At 33.4% G+C, this 16,039-nt stretch overlaps 2 protein-coding genes across 6 annotated transcripts in view; both read right to left on the reverse strand.

Annotated features, from left to right (window-relative positions):
- Positions 1 to 1,575: 1,575 nt before the first annotated feature.
- On the reverse strand, positions 1,576 to 2,797 carry LOC119085992 (ragulator complex protein LAMTOR1). The gene is made up of 4 exons (XM_037196563.1): positions 2,610 to 2,797; positions 2,372 to 2,535; positions 2,100 to 2,307; positions 1,576 to 2,015 (listed from the first exon to the last, which is right to left on the reverse strand). The coding sequence occupies exons 1-4, from the start codon at positions 2,679 to 2,681 to the stop codon at positions 1,917 to 1,919; spliced, it is 543 nt and encodes a 180-aa protein (XP_037052458.1). The 5' UTR covers positions 2,682 to 2,797; the 3' UTR covers positions 1,576 to 1,916.
- A 3,927-nt stretch (positions 2,798 to 6,724) lies between these two features.
- LOC119066857 (transcription factor AP-2-epsilon) overlaps positions 6,725 to 16,039 on the reverse strand; it is a 79,897-nt gene continuing 70,582 nt past the window's right edge. For all 5 annotated transcript variants that reach the window (XM_037169529.1, XM_037169527.1, XM_037169528.1 and 2 more), the window contains 6 exons: positions 12,700 to 12,907; positions 10,817 to 11,006; positions 10,639 to 10,757; positions 10,427 to 10,572; positions 10,199 to 10,366; positions 6,725 to 9,276 (listed from right to left, as the gene is read on the reverse strand). In XM_037169529.1, coding sequence (XP_037025424.1) covers positions 9,169 to 9,276; positions 10,199 to 10,366; positions 10,427 to 10,572; positions 10,639 to 10,757; positions 10,817 to 11,006; positions 12,700 to 12,907 — 939 coding nt within the window. In that variant the 3' untranslated portion in view covers positions 6,725 to 9,168. The remainder of the gene's footprint in view (positions 9,277 to 10,198; positions 10,367 to 10,426; positions 10,573 to 10,638; positions 10,758 to 10,816; positions 11,007 to 12,699; positions 12,908 to 16,039) is intronic.

Here is a 16,039-nt window from a genome sequence, read left to right on the forward strand (position 1 = left end):
ATTATTTTTGCCGTCATTATCGATAACAGATGAATGTGAGAGGTTAAATGCAACTAGAAGAAGAATTCCATTCAATTTATTTTACTGTCCAAAATTTAATTTTATCTGAAATTGTAAGATAAATTTAAATTTGGCGCGTACAAAAGAAACAAATATTTTTATGAGTAAATAACAAAATTTAGGTCCGGCAAATGTGACTTTTTCTAAAACGACTGTATTTTTCCCTATTGCCCATTCTGGTCCTGCATATACATATTCACTACAAACTCGATTCCGAATGTCCTGTATGTTTCTTTCTGAGGGTTTATGAAATCAAAATAATACCTAAGTCCCTGCCTTTTGAGGGCCCTGTGCCGCCCTGAATTGATCACTCAACCACTTTTTTTTTTATCTTTTTCCTTACAGCCTAATCCACTTCCTTCAAAACAATACAAAACTACACATTTTTGAACAGGAATTGCGTCTTTCGCAAGGATTAATATTGAGGTGCTTTCGCCTTTCGAGTAGCACGACTCTGGGTCGTTTCAGGTTCAGCCAAAAATCCAATTCATGTTCAAATACGTCGTGTGGGGTATCGTTGCAAAGGTAATGAAATACAATTTCCGATAAAATTAAATTTTGGACAGTAAAATAAATTGAGTGTGCTACAGGGTGGTTCAAAGTTCGCCGAGATATTTCGGTTTTTTCGTATTCTAAGTACCTAGGCAGGATATCTCCTGAAGCCTTGACCGATTTAAATTTTTTTAAAGCGTAAAGTATAGGATTATGAATTGGCCACAAACTTCCTGAAGAAAGTTTTCGGGATTTTTTTAGTATTTCGATGGGATTTCAAGGTTTTAAGCAGAAAAAAAATGAACCTCACACTTCCGCCATATTTTTCGGCTATTTTGGATCTTTTTGTCAACAAAAAAATTATTCTAAAAAAAACTTTGAACATTTAAAAATATTTTACAACTTATTCCACATCCTGTTTGGAAATGGGCATGAAAATTCAGTGAAGCCAAAGTGACATAACAGCCGCTCCAGGCGGAACGAGTGAGCTGCCGGAGTTGCCCCTGATGATTTTGGAATCAGCATTACATACAGATCATAATAAAATCATAAAATCAATTTTACCTCAGTTTGCACAACCTTTTGCCTTAGCGGACACATTATATTAGAGAGGCGAATTTGTGAGAAAATTTAATAAGTTTTCTCTTACAAATTCGCCTTTCCAAGGTTTTTAAGTGTTGTACGGTAGCGTCGCTAAGCCATTTGTGACGCTCAAAAATAAAAGTTGTATAACAAAAGTGTTGCATCGATCCGTGCCGTAGGTTTTAACCCGTAGTCTAACGAAGTGTCGATATGCATACAGCCTCTAGGTCAATAAAAATACTCATTTCGTAACAGTTGCACAAACTGTTTCCCAGTGACTCTTCTTAGTCACACTGATTAGCGATTGAGATTCATACATAAATCACATAAAAAGGCAAAACGACCATAGGAAAGAGAAAGTATTTCAAATTTTAATATTGATAACACTATTGATATGGGATGTTTGTCATTGATAAAACACTAAAGCCAATAGACCAGGCAAATATTTTTGGAAAATATATATTTGACATTTTTGACATTTTTCTCTCTGTATACTCGCAAGATACTTCTGGATACAATTTTTTTTAACTTTTCATTCGCCTAAAACTACTCTCTCGAATCGTTAGGAAATCCTCCACATTGCCTCTATGCAACATATCTCACCAGTCATACATTTAAATGATATAATATAAAAAATACGTACGATCACTGTTTAAATGAATATTTTCAATCGAACAATCAACGAAATAACCATTTCTGCTTCTTTACATTTAGTCCTTTTTAGACAATATACCACCGCACCCCGCATCATCATCGCTCCAAAATCTCTTTCGCCCGAAACTTTATTGTACTTGAAAATCGAAAGGCACGACCAAATCTTCTTTGTGTTCGATCTTAATATCATTTATAGCCGTCGCTGCTTGATGACTGAATGTTCGCATCTGTTTCGTTAAAAATAAATCGTCTCGTCAATCAATTGAATCAAATCAAATCTCTCTGGTCAGGTCATCAAGAACGAAACTCACCATATTCAAATCGACAGCCGCCACTGGTGTCGATGACAACAGAATCTCAGGATTTGGGACATCTTTTAACAGTCCACTTGGCAAATTCGATGCATCATTTATACTACTCCACTGTTGCGCCAGCTTTTGTGAATAGATTTTGATGCGATTGTTTAGTTCTTGCGGTTGTAAATTGTGTGAATCCATAGCGGCTACATCGATGATATTACTACACCGAAAATAATTGAACGTAAATTACTTTCGATTGATGAAACAAACGAGAAATGTCTTACGTCGCATTATCTTGCACGATTCGATTCAGTGCCGTTTGGACATCTTTACCCGGCAATGAGCTCGGATATTCGCTTAATAAGTCGTCGCTAGTGGTTTGTCGTATCGCTAGGCTATTGTTGCTGACTGGATCAGCTAATAAATGTGTTCGTTCATGTGGTTCTCCCTAATTATTGCATCGGAATGATTCAACCGATTGATAAGGATAATCAGCCAAAATATTGAAATATTGAAATTCACCTGGCTAATAACGTCCTCCTTGCAAGTAAAACAATTGGTTAGACAAGTTATCGCTGACCGTACCACTTCCATTTCGTTTTCTTTCTACTTTGAATAATTGAATTGTTTTGTGTATATTTCTTTATTCCTATTCTCAGTTCTTTATTTCTCACTTTTTTCTTCTGTCATTTTCCACTGTCAGAAAGACAGAAACAGTGTTTTGACAAGTGTTTAGGATGGTTTTTTGTACTGGAAGAAACAGATGGGAAATTCTCGCGGATTGAACGTATACGTTTTTGCTGCTAATTTCGAGCGGGAAAATTTAAAATTTGTTCGGACAAATATTATTAGGCTTCTGTTAAGACACTAGGTATCGTTCTTAGCCCAACTGTGTTCATAAACCTTTTATAAACTTTTGCTTTTTAGATGCTTCGTCCGCTGTTTTTTTATCATGAGAGTTGCAGTGGGAGAAAATAAAGAAGTCACACAATACTATCAGTGATCACAATCGAATTGATGTTATTTATTCTACTTATGATATCCACACATGCGTAAGTGTCGTAACATCGATAATGCTAGGAGGTATTTTACCATTTTGTAACGCCTGTCCCCCTGGTTGCAACTAGATAGTCTACAGAATATTTTATGGAAGAGTTTATTCGTTCTTCCCATGTTTTAAGAGCATTTTTTGATTTTCGGGATAGTAAATTGAGGTGTCTTTCAAATGTCATGACCATGTCTACAAATCATGACATGAAGTGTGCTTGAATTCGCCTAGTCGGTTGGCCTGTAGAGGCACCACATTTTTTATAGTACTTCATTCTTACTGCACTATTTTTTTGTGAACCAACTTCACATTGATTCATTCCTATGAAATGTCACAACAGTGAAGTTGGTTCACATGAAAATAAGCGCAGTGTCAGCAGTAATTTTATGACAGAATGTACTAAAATATGGGAAAACTCTATTACATTTCTCCTTAGTTTCTAAACATCATTCTCCTATAAGTAAGCTTAAAAAGAATCCAGGAAAGGTGAGGTTTTTTACCGTTAAAATACGTCTTAAAGTTCTCTATTACAGATTTTCTAATTCTAAACCGATTTTCAAAAAATTTGGTTTATCGACTTAATGACCTGAGAGTTATTCCTGAAAGAATTTTTAGTAGTTTTTGATGGCACGATAACTTTGAGAAATCCTGAATTTTGGTTTAATTAGACGAGAAATAACATTTTCCGGTTCATGTCATATGGACAATGTGGAACTAATGAGCTGATGTAATTCCCAAAATTTTTGTTGCCTATTTTCTTGATTTCTGAATCGATTTTCGAAATTTTTGTTTCCCTCATCCCTCATTGACAAATCAAATTCATGGAGTCTGGTTCACCGATGAACCTAATCGATGTAATGTTCTAGGAGTTATTCCCGAAAGAGTATTGTCCTGAATTTTCGATGACCGATTCTGAACCGATTTTCAAATACTTGTTTACAATCAACGAAAAATGAATTAATTATGTCGATTTCATACATGTAAGCATGTCTGACGTCTGACTAATAACAACCGGCAGATTAAAATGTGTGAAAACACAACACTGACAAAAATAAGTACTTCGATTGTAACTATACTAATGTAACTAGGTCTCACATCTTGATAGGGTCAGGTCCTCTGACTATGCTTATGCATATGAATATTTATTTACACACTTTTTTAGTTCTATCTCAGCAGACCTTGCAAACAGGTCTAGGGATCCAGGCGATGTTTTGCTTAATGGTGGAGTTTGTTTATGTTATTAGTCAAAGAGAGAAATTTGATACGAAGGCGGAGCTTACTCTCCGTATCAACGAGTAGTGTGATGCACATCGAACGATCAACTCGTTCGGCTTTATATCGCGTATTTTCGGTTTCGTTTTTATTCTCATTCTTCCTCTATACATTCAAGTTCAACCTTGAACGGTGTGTATTATATTTGGTTTTGTTGGCTGTGTATTTCATGGTGTGACGAGTGTAAAATTGTGTGCATCACAGGATTGAAACCACTCAATCATAGTATACGTGTGAATTCGTATACCGAGAGAATAATTTTTGCATAAGTATGTATGTTTCGTCGAGAAGAAGTCGTGGTTTCAATCCAAGTGATGCAAATAACTATAGTCTATGCTGATTTCATCGTTTCTTTTTGCGGTTGTTTTTGACTCCTTGTCTAGACTCATGCATTTAGGGCCAACAACTACGTATACACATGAGAGATACTTTTGAAAAATAGCCTATCGAAATCGGATGCATTTTTCAATGGATCTTTTTATTTGTACTTACAAGCAGGCTTGTCTTTTCAGGCCTGCCCGAAAATATAGCCCAAAATGTGTTGAGATTGAGATGGTACGGAGGGCTAAACAAAATTCTTGGGTTTTTTAAAAAATAATTAGCGGATGGGAAAGGTGGAAATGGACAAAGACGTTATTTAGAAGAGTAAAAAAGATTACATACAAGAAAGGTATTGGCCCCTTGAAGCCAAAACCACTCTCAGAAAAATTTCTCGACACTTGTGTGGCTAAAATGACATGCTCTTTCCTTTACTAGTGAGGGAAAGTAGACCTTCCGTCCCTAGGGAAAAATCTTTCCCTCCTTCGTAAAGCAAAACGTCATACTGCACTCGGGAAATAATTTGATATTTCTTGTCACGATGAGTAAAAGTACCCTCGGACACTTTTACTCATCTGGATACGAAATAGCAAATTCCTTCCCTTGTATGGTAATATACTATTTCTTATAGAAATTGCATGTACTTTCGAGGCATATAGTGTATATTGGGTTAAAAATTCATCTGCAGTTGAAAAAATGTATAGAAATTTGACAATTTCGATGAATTTCTAGCGGTTCCTATGCATTTGAAATGCAACGAAATCATCCAAAACTGGGTTATGGGTTCCTTTGTGTTATGTATTTTTTGGAGTTTTGAAGTAAAAATAAATGAATGTCTTTTGATAACTTCATCAGTCAGGGGCAAATATTTATGGAAAATCTTTTGTCAGTCAATAGAAAATCCTTTAACATTTTACGAAATTTATAGAAAATCCTCAAGACAGTTCTCAAAACCACAGAAAATGCTCAAGAGAATCAAATACGCTACGCCATTTACGCATGTATATATGCATAGCACCTGCAACCAAGCAGTAGAACAGATTTTCCACGCGTATGCAACCCTACTATGTTGGCATTATAAAAGATGAGAGTTGCCGGTGTACTATATTTTGGACACACATGCTCCAGTTGTTGACAATATTTTGGTTTCATCTGATTGTTTGTTGGCAAATTTTCATTTAAGAATAATATTTGACTATTATTTGTGTGAATTTCTATAAATCTGTTTGAAATGACCTACTTGTCTACATTTTAAAATGAACAAAAATGTTAAAATGTTTGTCACTTTAGAAGCTCTCATTTTTAAACTTCTGGTGGTTCAAAAAATGTTGTTTATTTTGTGGCAGATCATATTAGAGAAATTCCTTAAAAAATGTTAGGAAAATCCTTGAAATTCTCAGAGGATTCCCTTTTTGAAAATCCTTTGTCAACGAAATTTACAAATATCTGCCCTAGTTGTCGACCAAAAAAGAAAACTCATTTTATCAAGTTTATTAATTTTATTCACAATATTTGTATTTTTAGATATTTTCTTTTAAATCTTTTTTTTTTATTTAAATCGTATAATTAAAATTTCAACTACAAAATAATTATAATTATTACAAAATTGACGAAATTAATCGAACTAAAATTAATTTATAGAATCTCAATATATTCACAAATAAAAAAAAGGTTAATTTAAATGTTTTTTGTACAATTTTCATCTCTTATACACACTTATTTTTGAGCATTATAATTCTCTTCATAAAGATTTGTTGAATAAAAGTTTTTTTTGTTTGTTTGTTGAAATGTTTAATTTAAATCGCCTAATTGCAATGAGCAAATTTCTTCTTTATTTCTCTCTCTTTCTCTCTCTCTCTCTCTCTGTCTCTCTATTTCTTTTAAAACTATTAAAATGTTGAATTAGGATGAGGCTGTGGCTGCATCAATTTATTTGTTTCTTCAAAATCTTTTTTTATTGTTCATATTCTTTCGTCGAATGTAATCAATGATAGATTTATTTTAAATGGCAAAGTAGTAAGAAATTGGTTGAGTGATGAGAGTAGATAATGGCATAAAATTTATTATTTATAGTTTGTTGTTGTTGTTGCTTTTTTTGCGACTAAATTTTAACTTAACAAAATATATGAAGATTTTTGTAACCGAATATAAAGTTAAATGTTTATTTAAGTATTATGAGCCTCTCGATATTATTCCATTTAAATATACATAAAGTGTATGTTCATTGCGAAAGATCCATTTAGCTCTTTTATAATCGTTTTGTTAAGGTGATTGGTCAGTTGATTTGGTTGTTATTGATTTGAAATATAAAAAACAAAATAAATATAAAAAAAGAAGTCTACCTTTGGAATGCTTTCTGTTTCTATGTAATTATACTAATGATGACAGAAATTTCTTTGTTAATGAAACGACAAATAAGATTTTGTAAATGATCGTCATAAAATGATTAATGGGAACTAAAATTATTACGTTTTTTTACTCTCTTTCTTTTGTATTACTCTTCTAAAAGTATGTTGTTTCGAATAAATATGTTTTGTATAAAAAAACACATCATTTCATACTATTTGGCACATGTAGAGGATATGAGAATTGTTCTTTTTTTTGCTTTCTTTATCGTTTTTTGTTTTGTTTAAATTTTATAGAAGGAGCTGGAAGTCTTAAAAATAATCTATTTTTTTACATTTAAATTACAATTAATTATTTCTTTATGGCAATAATAACATTTTTCTTGTACCATCTCCAATTTTGGCACAATCGAATTTGTACATAATTTTATCTTTTGAAAATATTTTTAATTTTTTTATCGTTTTTCTTTAAATTTTACGAATACAATGAATTGGCAAGAATTTGTGGATTAATCTTATTTGTTATCTTTAAATATTTGAGTGAACGAAATATTGTAAAGGAAAATGTTGTGATTGGAAAATGTGAGTGGACATTTCTTTTCTAAAAACTAGAAGGTTCGGAAGCTGACCTGTCAGTGAGGACTTATACAGAATTAATTGTTTCACTCAGGTCCATTATGTCCTATTTAAAACATATTCCTATAAACTGTCTCATAGAACGCTCTCCTCTTTCTAACTGAAAGCTCAATTTAATTTGTTTCACTATGGAACGACCCACATTAATTAATTACTTAACGGTTTATCAGTGCTGGCATCAAAATTAAATTTGATGACAGCACTGAAAAAGTATTACGTAATTTATGAATGAACGGAATACCGGCAGAGACGGAAAGGTCCTTATTAATTCTTTTAATAAAAAGCAAATAAAATTTAGGAATTTTGTGCAATCTGCGTTTGAAAATCAAATATCTGCGAGATTTAGTGAATCTAGGTAGTCAAATCTGTTAAAAATCGTTTCTTAGTCGGATCTGAAGCAGATCTGAACCCAAATTTGGTAATCAGGACGAATCTGACCTAAAACTCGACCTGGTAGCCTAAAAAATGCAATAAAAATCTCAGACTTGCTAGAGCATATCATCTTCCAGTGAATTTTGCAGGACTTCAATTTGAGTTGTAACATTATTCCATCATGTCAAATCAGTTCAAATGTAAAACAGACTATGTACATAGACATTCTTGCTATTTGTACATAAAAAAACTAAAATTTGATTATGTCAATCTTTCACAGACGGCAAGCATTTATCACTGATATTGAATCTACTACTTCTTTAAATTAACGAATTTTCAACAAAACCAAATCTTTTACTTCGTTAGTTTTGACACAAATTCTACTATAAGTATATAAGAGGGCACTAGCCATAGCACATGGCTTATCGTCAGTATCGTTAACAGATGAAAAAGCCGTCAGTGAAAGTTAAATCAGAGTTCGATTGTTCGAAAAGAATCGTAAAGAGAGTCATTTTACTCACTCGTGTGTGTGGAATTGAAGAAACGTAAAGACAAGCGCTATTTCTGAGTGGTGGAATACATGTGGAACAACTAACGAAAGAAAGAGACGAAACCCACCAAAATTTAATTTTCTAAAAAATTACCGCTTCCCAATCCGTTTGGTTCCCCTTCACAAGCAATCAAGAAAATAATTTGCCATTTTCAACGTTTTTTGCCACTTCACTTTGTTTTTACGAGTATTTTACGTTATTTCTGTTTGAATTCAAATTCTAAATATTATTCAATAAATTACTACAAACAATACTATTTATTATCACAAAATATTTTATAATTTCTACAGAGTTCGAATACAATTCGTTTTGTTGTCATCACCAGTTCGGAAAATTGATTGGCACGATGAAGTAAAATGAATTGTTTATTTAGATAATTGTTGACGGAAAACTAACACGGAAATGTATTGACTCTGCATCATCACATAACAATTTTGTATTCGTTTTGAAATTATTTTTCTTTTAAAAATCCTTTTTGTTTTAAGCAGAAAATTCAAACTTCAATATTTTCTATTGAAAGTTGACCACTTCAGTAATTATCACTTTTTGTCGTTGTCCATTTTAGTTTTGTCGATGGAAGATGAAACCATTCCGCCATTGGTCGGGTACATTTTGTCCAAATACTTGAGTGATTCATTTAGAAAATTCTGGAAAAAGAGGACAGACCGTAAGGATAGTTGTATGTATACCGAGTGGAGAAAATTGGAAATTCCAACAAAAGCCCTTCTTCAGATAATAATTAAGCTGGCATCACCGCCGAAAGTTTATTCACCACACTGTGGTCTCATTATATTTGGTGCGGTTAGATTTAATCATTCAATTCATTGCCAATCGATGGCTGTAGCAGTGAACAAGTCAATATTTAATACAGAACATTCATTCTCATAGAAAGTTGTTTTATTACAAGCAGGGCCTATTTTTGGGAAATTGATTTCCTAAATTTGCTAAAATTTTCCAATATTTGCTAGAATTTGCCATCAGAAAATTTGGCAATTTTCGGAAAATTTTGGAAAATCTTGGCAAATGTTGGCAAATTATGGCAAATTGTGGAAAATCCATTTCCCAAAAATAGGCCCTGATTGCAAGTCCCACAAGTTCCTGTTTCCAAAGGACCCTGATCAAGTCTATATTTGGAATGATATAAAACAGCCCTATTCCATATTTCTCTCAAAGATGTCGCAGAATCTTGTGTTTTGCCGTTTTTCTTCACGAAACGAAAACATCGATACGCCCGCCATTCAATTTTCGAAAACATAAATAAAGTGACAGTTCGAATGAGAAAAGTTCTATTTTTTCAACACGGGAGAGAAAGTGCCTCACTTTTCTCAATAGAAATGTCATTCGACCAGTCATCTAGAAAACGCAATTTTTTCTTGGCCTATTGAGGGGAGAAAATAAGGCAAAACACAACGTGCGAACAGAACATATGTCTGAAGGAACTAAAATCAGACTCAACTGCTAAAGCAGTAAATATTTAAGGGCAGGAGAAATACAAATTTTCAAAAATGAATAAGAGCACCAAAAGTAAAAGTAGAATTGACCATTCCTGTAAGACTCTAAAACATTTACCTGAATTGCCGTTAAAGCCGCTACTATAGCTGGCGATCCAAAGCCGTGCGAAATTAATGAGAAATGGGTTAAATGTCGTTGCATTGATGGATCCAATATTTGTGGAGGCCTCGTATTGCATAAAGGCGTTCGGTCTTGATTGAGTAGATCCATCAGTTCTTTCGTTACCTATTTAACGAAACAGAAAATGTAGTTCCAAAATTGAACAAATTTTTTGCTAAACCTTACCTGTTTAGTATTTAATAGTAGTTCTTTCCTTCTATACGATTCTTGGGGTTCGGTGTGTTGTCGCAACAAGTACTCAGCTACTTGTCGTGATGGAAATTCCGTTTCACAAATATATCCGAAATCTCTGGCTAAGTGAATTGCTTCACCTGTTTGGTATTGATTGGAAATGTTAGACTCGGACAAAAATGTAAATTACTTTTTTCTGAGCTTACCTTCCACTAAGGACGTTAATAGAGTCACATTTGCCGCTTTACGTCTTCCAGCTGGAAGATTTAAACCAATTTTCTCCAACTTTTCTCTCAACAAACGGCCACCATTCTTGCTTTTCGCTCTGCAATTTTATCAAATATTTCAAATCACACAACTACCGCCGGTGAAATAGAATTTTACCTTCGTAAAACACCGCCCAAAAGAGACGCATTCAAACATTCTGGTGGTGATAATCGTCGTTGTACTTCTGCTACAGTGACCTTATACTTGGATGTACTTGATAATAGGCTAAGACGACCGGGAACGGAACAAAATACGTCACTGGGTGATCCTATTCCAAGATTACCCGGATCTTTGCCACTTTTCATTGCTGTAACGAAACCAATAATTTGATTTGTTATAATTTGAGTTAGCATTATGAATATAAGGAGAAGAGAAGAGTTATTTTGAACTGGAATTCATGATTAAAATTTTAAGATATAAGAGAGACTCATCCCACAATTGTTTTCATAGAAATTTTAGTCGCAAATCTACCATTTTCCGTTTACGAAAAGGGGTTTCAAAATAAACTTTTTCGTTTGTTAGATCCTCCATATAGTGCGACCTTGTTAAAAAAATATTCGCTGTTATGTTTGGTGTAATTATTACACTATAACGTTAGCTCTGCCATTCATCACAATGGGATATGTTTTATTAGCTATTATACGTAAACGAAATATGGCATACAGATGTTTATTTTACGCCTCTATTGCATTCAAATTCATTCCTTTTTTTACTCCAACAAAGAAGTACAAAAGAAATCAATAGAATTGAAATGCACTCGTACAATTTCATTTCATATTATTTATAACCATCATAGCCATGTAACATTTATTTAAAATGTAAGTTTTCGTTGCATTCATTATGTTTTCGAATAAAATAAATAAAAACTCGCTGCAGACAAATTACCTATACTAACGTGATTATAGGTTTTCGGTTAATAATTTGACACCTTTCTCGGTGTAGGTCAAATTACATTGCAAAATGATTGTAAAACGAGACCGAAATATCAATGGCTTTTATCAATTTGGTGACAAAACTCGAAAAACTGTCTTTGAGAAGTTTTTTTGATGTTATTTTCGAGATCATATTATTGATTAACTGAGATATTTATTAATTTCTACCTACTTGTCCTGACATGGAAGAGGCTAATCCTATTTTATTCTCTCTTCTCAACAATTGTACTTCACACAAATATAAAAACAAAGAAATCGTTCAACAAAAATTTCAGTTTTTCTTATTCCAAGAAAAGTTTGGGAGTTAGTGTGGTTTGCAATTGATTTTACAAGAATTTCGTTGAACAAATGATAATCTAGATTTATTTCTAAATTTTTGATAGGTGCGCGTTCGTAAGAAGAATGAAATACTAAAATTAAAAATCTAGATTTTCATTTGTTAAACAAATTTTGTGTCATTTACTGACTTCAAAACTTCCCAAATCAGAAAACATGTTGAATTATACTTTTCTATCCCCGTAACCATCTTTGTATACTAGATAGCAGCAACATGAACAATTTTTTTTAGTAATCCTTAACGCGTCATCTGTCATCGACAGAATAGAAACAAATAAGCATAAGTATGATTAATGTGATTTTATACAGTAAAATGAATGGTAAAACAAATGAAGTAAAAGATTTTTTTGTTTTTTTTTATGTTGAATAATATCAACACACTTCAAGCAAAAGTGCTGACAGCTGCCAAATAGAATACTATTTTGTATGAAAAATGATTCCAGATTTTTTACAGTGCAAAAATGTGTTCAATACACTGCCCAGTTTCAGTACTCTATTAGAGTACCACTCATGCTTGTAATAAAAGTGGTAATAGATTTAATGATGACACCGCGACAATCTGCATAGGGTAATTTGGCACACTTTGCTAAAACAACGCATTTTTCAACTACGTAAAAGGTAAAATTGCGTTCTTATGACACCGTGTGCCAGATTCCCCGATACCCGACAATCTGACCGTTTCGAAAACGTTGAATTCGATGTGTTCAGTTGCTACAAGTATTAAAAACTTACTTTTCAATAGAGGTAAGTCGGACATAAAACTCGCATTCTCATCCATTCCCGTATTTTGTCCATCATCGACAGAACTCTGCAGCGCTTGATGTAGTGCAAGTGGATCATGTTCATGTAATCTATTGCCAGGACCGCCGCTTCCGACACCGATCGTTCCGCCATAATCACTTCGTCTGTCTGAGTATGGGAATCCATGTGATAGTTGGGTCTGTAATGCAAATGTTCAATATTTTAGGTAAATGCTGAAGTAGATAAGAATCAGATCTAGGGAGCGTACATCAGATTACGAAGGGAATCACTTTTAACGCTCGCCAAAAACTAATGACGCTCGAACCACCCAGCAAGATAATGAAATATCATCATTGAATAACGATAGTCAATGTACTCGTCAATTGCTATCTGTTATCGACATCGGCGACAAAAAACGTGCGATAGACCTAGCTAGTGGGCTCTTAAAAAGCAAATATGAATACGAAAACTAATGACATAATAGATTTCGTATGTTACTCTAAAAATACTGTTATCCACTGAATTAATAGATTTACAGTGATATGCTTGCCGTTTGTAAATGAGTAAACTCTCATCAAAATGTACAGTAATAATTGAGCCAATATACATTTATTCAACTTCTTCCTTAACAGACATTTCAAAAAGTTTAGACTCTGAATCCTCCATACTACAAATTATAACATAGCTTTCCAATAATAGAGATGATTGAACAGCGAGTTCGAAGCACGAAAATATTTTTTCCAAATTAAATTGAAGGAAAAAGGACTCATAATGATTACAATGAAATGCAATGGAATTCGAAATACGGACGGCTGTTAATAAAGAAAACATTCTCACGAATGGTTGATATTACAAGACCTTGTAAAAGGCTATCGATGATCATTAAATACGAAAATATTCCATGAATGCTGTTTAGTAATATCCCTTCCGATTTTTGCCTTATACATAGATAAGGTGGAAGGGAATAAAAATATATTTTCTTTTAAATTCCATTTAACATTAAGAAATAATAACCGAGCGAGTCTATTTATGAATCGATAATTCATTCGAACGTCTTCATCAACAGATTGTCTGGATAAATATTTCATTACAATTTTTGCATTATATAAATTCCTACAAAAAACAACAGCAGCGCACTAAAGTTAATAGCTCGATAAAGGACATTTTTTTTTAGTTCGACGAATTTTTTTTGCCCATTTAACATCGAGCCTGTAAAATACACAAGTCAACATATTGATCCTGATTATACAGTGATGAACCCACTAAAAATGTTTTCAAGGAATTGAAATATGTAGACGACTACATCCTAAGATACCATTTTAAGATACACTGTAAGAAGAGGGTTGAAGGCAGAGTTCGTAAGATTTTGCGAAAACAAGCATACAAGTTTACATTTTCGGAACGATTATAGCAAAGTTTTGCATAACTTACCACATATTTTCATTGAAAATTTTATAAATATCTGAAACCTTCCACCAACAGATGTATAGCATAATTTTCCGTCATTTACTTGGGAGGGGAATGCTATGCTTTTTTTAGCAATAAAATATTTTCAGAGAGAGAAAACGCAAAAATTCTTCATCATTGAAAAATGTAAATTATAAAAAAAAGGGTAGAAATGGACATTGTGGTCGGCTTATATGGGTGGAATGGCTTTAGAAAGATAAAATATTAAATTTTTCTTTGGACAAGCTCAACAGTGCCGCGGATAAATTGTAATGTTTAAATTAAACAATATTTGTACTGAACAAATGTTAAAAGTTTGAACTTCCTTTGGAGCCGCCAAACAATACTGAACTATTCTCTAACATAATATACGACCAAATATTCTCATAAATTAATCACATTCCAGAAAAAATTGATATAAATAACGTAGTTGCTTGAGTAAATGGAATGGGACTACCTAAATATATTTGGCACTATCCACAATATGGTTGTTACATAAGACAATTAATGTTATCAAACAACAAAGAGGGATTCTTTTGAAGAATCACCTACCGAAATCGAACCCTTTTCGTCTGGGCGTTTGAAAAGTCTGTATTTGAGGAATTCAAAACAGGCCTACGAAAGTCACCTTTAGTTGCTAGTCACAGGTCTTCAAAGGTCGATAATTAGGTGTTTTTTGGACTCAGGTCGCACATATATTTGTAGATGTTTATCAAACTAGACATGCCCTGAACGTAATTAACCTCAGCTTTCTAACGAGCCCACTCACGTTCAGAAGGCGCATATTTAGCGGACGTAAAATGAGTCAAAAAACACCCATTTATCGATCTTTCAAGACCTGCCACTAGCAACCAAGGGTTGTTAAAGACTATCTGAGGCCTCTTTTAAATTCCTCAGGCCCAGACCTTTCAAACGCTATATATATATCTCAGGCGAAATGGGTCCGACTTCGGTAGGTGGTTTCTCAAAAGAATCCCTTCAAACCTATTTTAAGCCTTGCATTGTTGCATACAGTTTGTTTAATTTGCGTGGTGTTTATATAAACTGTGTATTTTCGTTTGCGTAAGCCACCGTGAAGGTATATATATCGGACAAAAGCACTTCAATTCCATGCACGAATTAAAATTGAAACTTTAATCAGTCTAATCACAGACTCAGGCACCGAGTGAAATAACAATTTTCAAAGCAAACATTATTGTGAAACGATTTGTAAAAGTAATTGGCTACAAGCTAATAGTATGACCAATATTTTTCAACATTTTATTGGGAATTGAAAATTAGCTCTACATTAGCCACAATGTTGCATGATTTCGACGCAATGAGTGCGTGAAAAAACATACATTTTATTGGATGGAAATCAATTTAATTCTAAAATATTGTTCGAGTTGCATTTATCAGAATGGAGGGAAACTAATTTGCTTCGTAAGATACGGCTTTCCGTTCAATTATTATTGGTACGTCTTATGAAAGGTTAACAACTCCTACGATCGGACGAAACGTATTTAAAATCAAAGAGATATAAAGTGTCAATGGTAATTATATAATAAAGGGAAACACACCTGTACCTGTCATCTATTTGTCTTCGTTGATAATGAGTTGTAGCTCGTTTGTATGTATACTGAGAAGATTCACTAATTTATTTATAGAGAAGCTCACATGATTAGATTATAGATTAGCCGACCTGCGGAGTTAATGACAAAACGGAATCACGATGACAACTGTTCTTTCGTTCAGAAATTTACAACAGAGTCTGTGAATAAATATTCATCGCTTCATGCTTGTTCCGTTCCATGTAATTCATTGATCTGTGGGAACTGCAGGAGCAGGATGAATTTGAGGATTAACGGATAGATTAAACAAACTATATCCAATAGACAAGGGCACA

This window comes from Bradysia coprophila, chromosome IV (genome assembly GCF_014529535.1).
Source record: "Bradysia coprophila strain Holo2 chromosome IV, BU_Bcop_v1, whole genome shotgun sequence".
Classification (NCBI taxonomy): Eukaryota; Metazoa; Arthropoda; class Insecta; order Diptera; family Sciaridae; genus Bradysia; species Bradysia coprophila.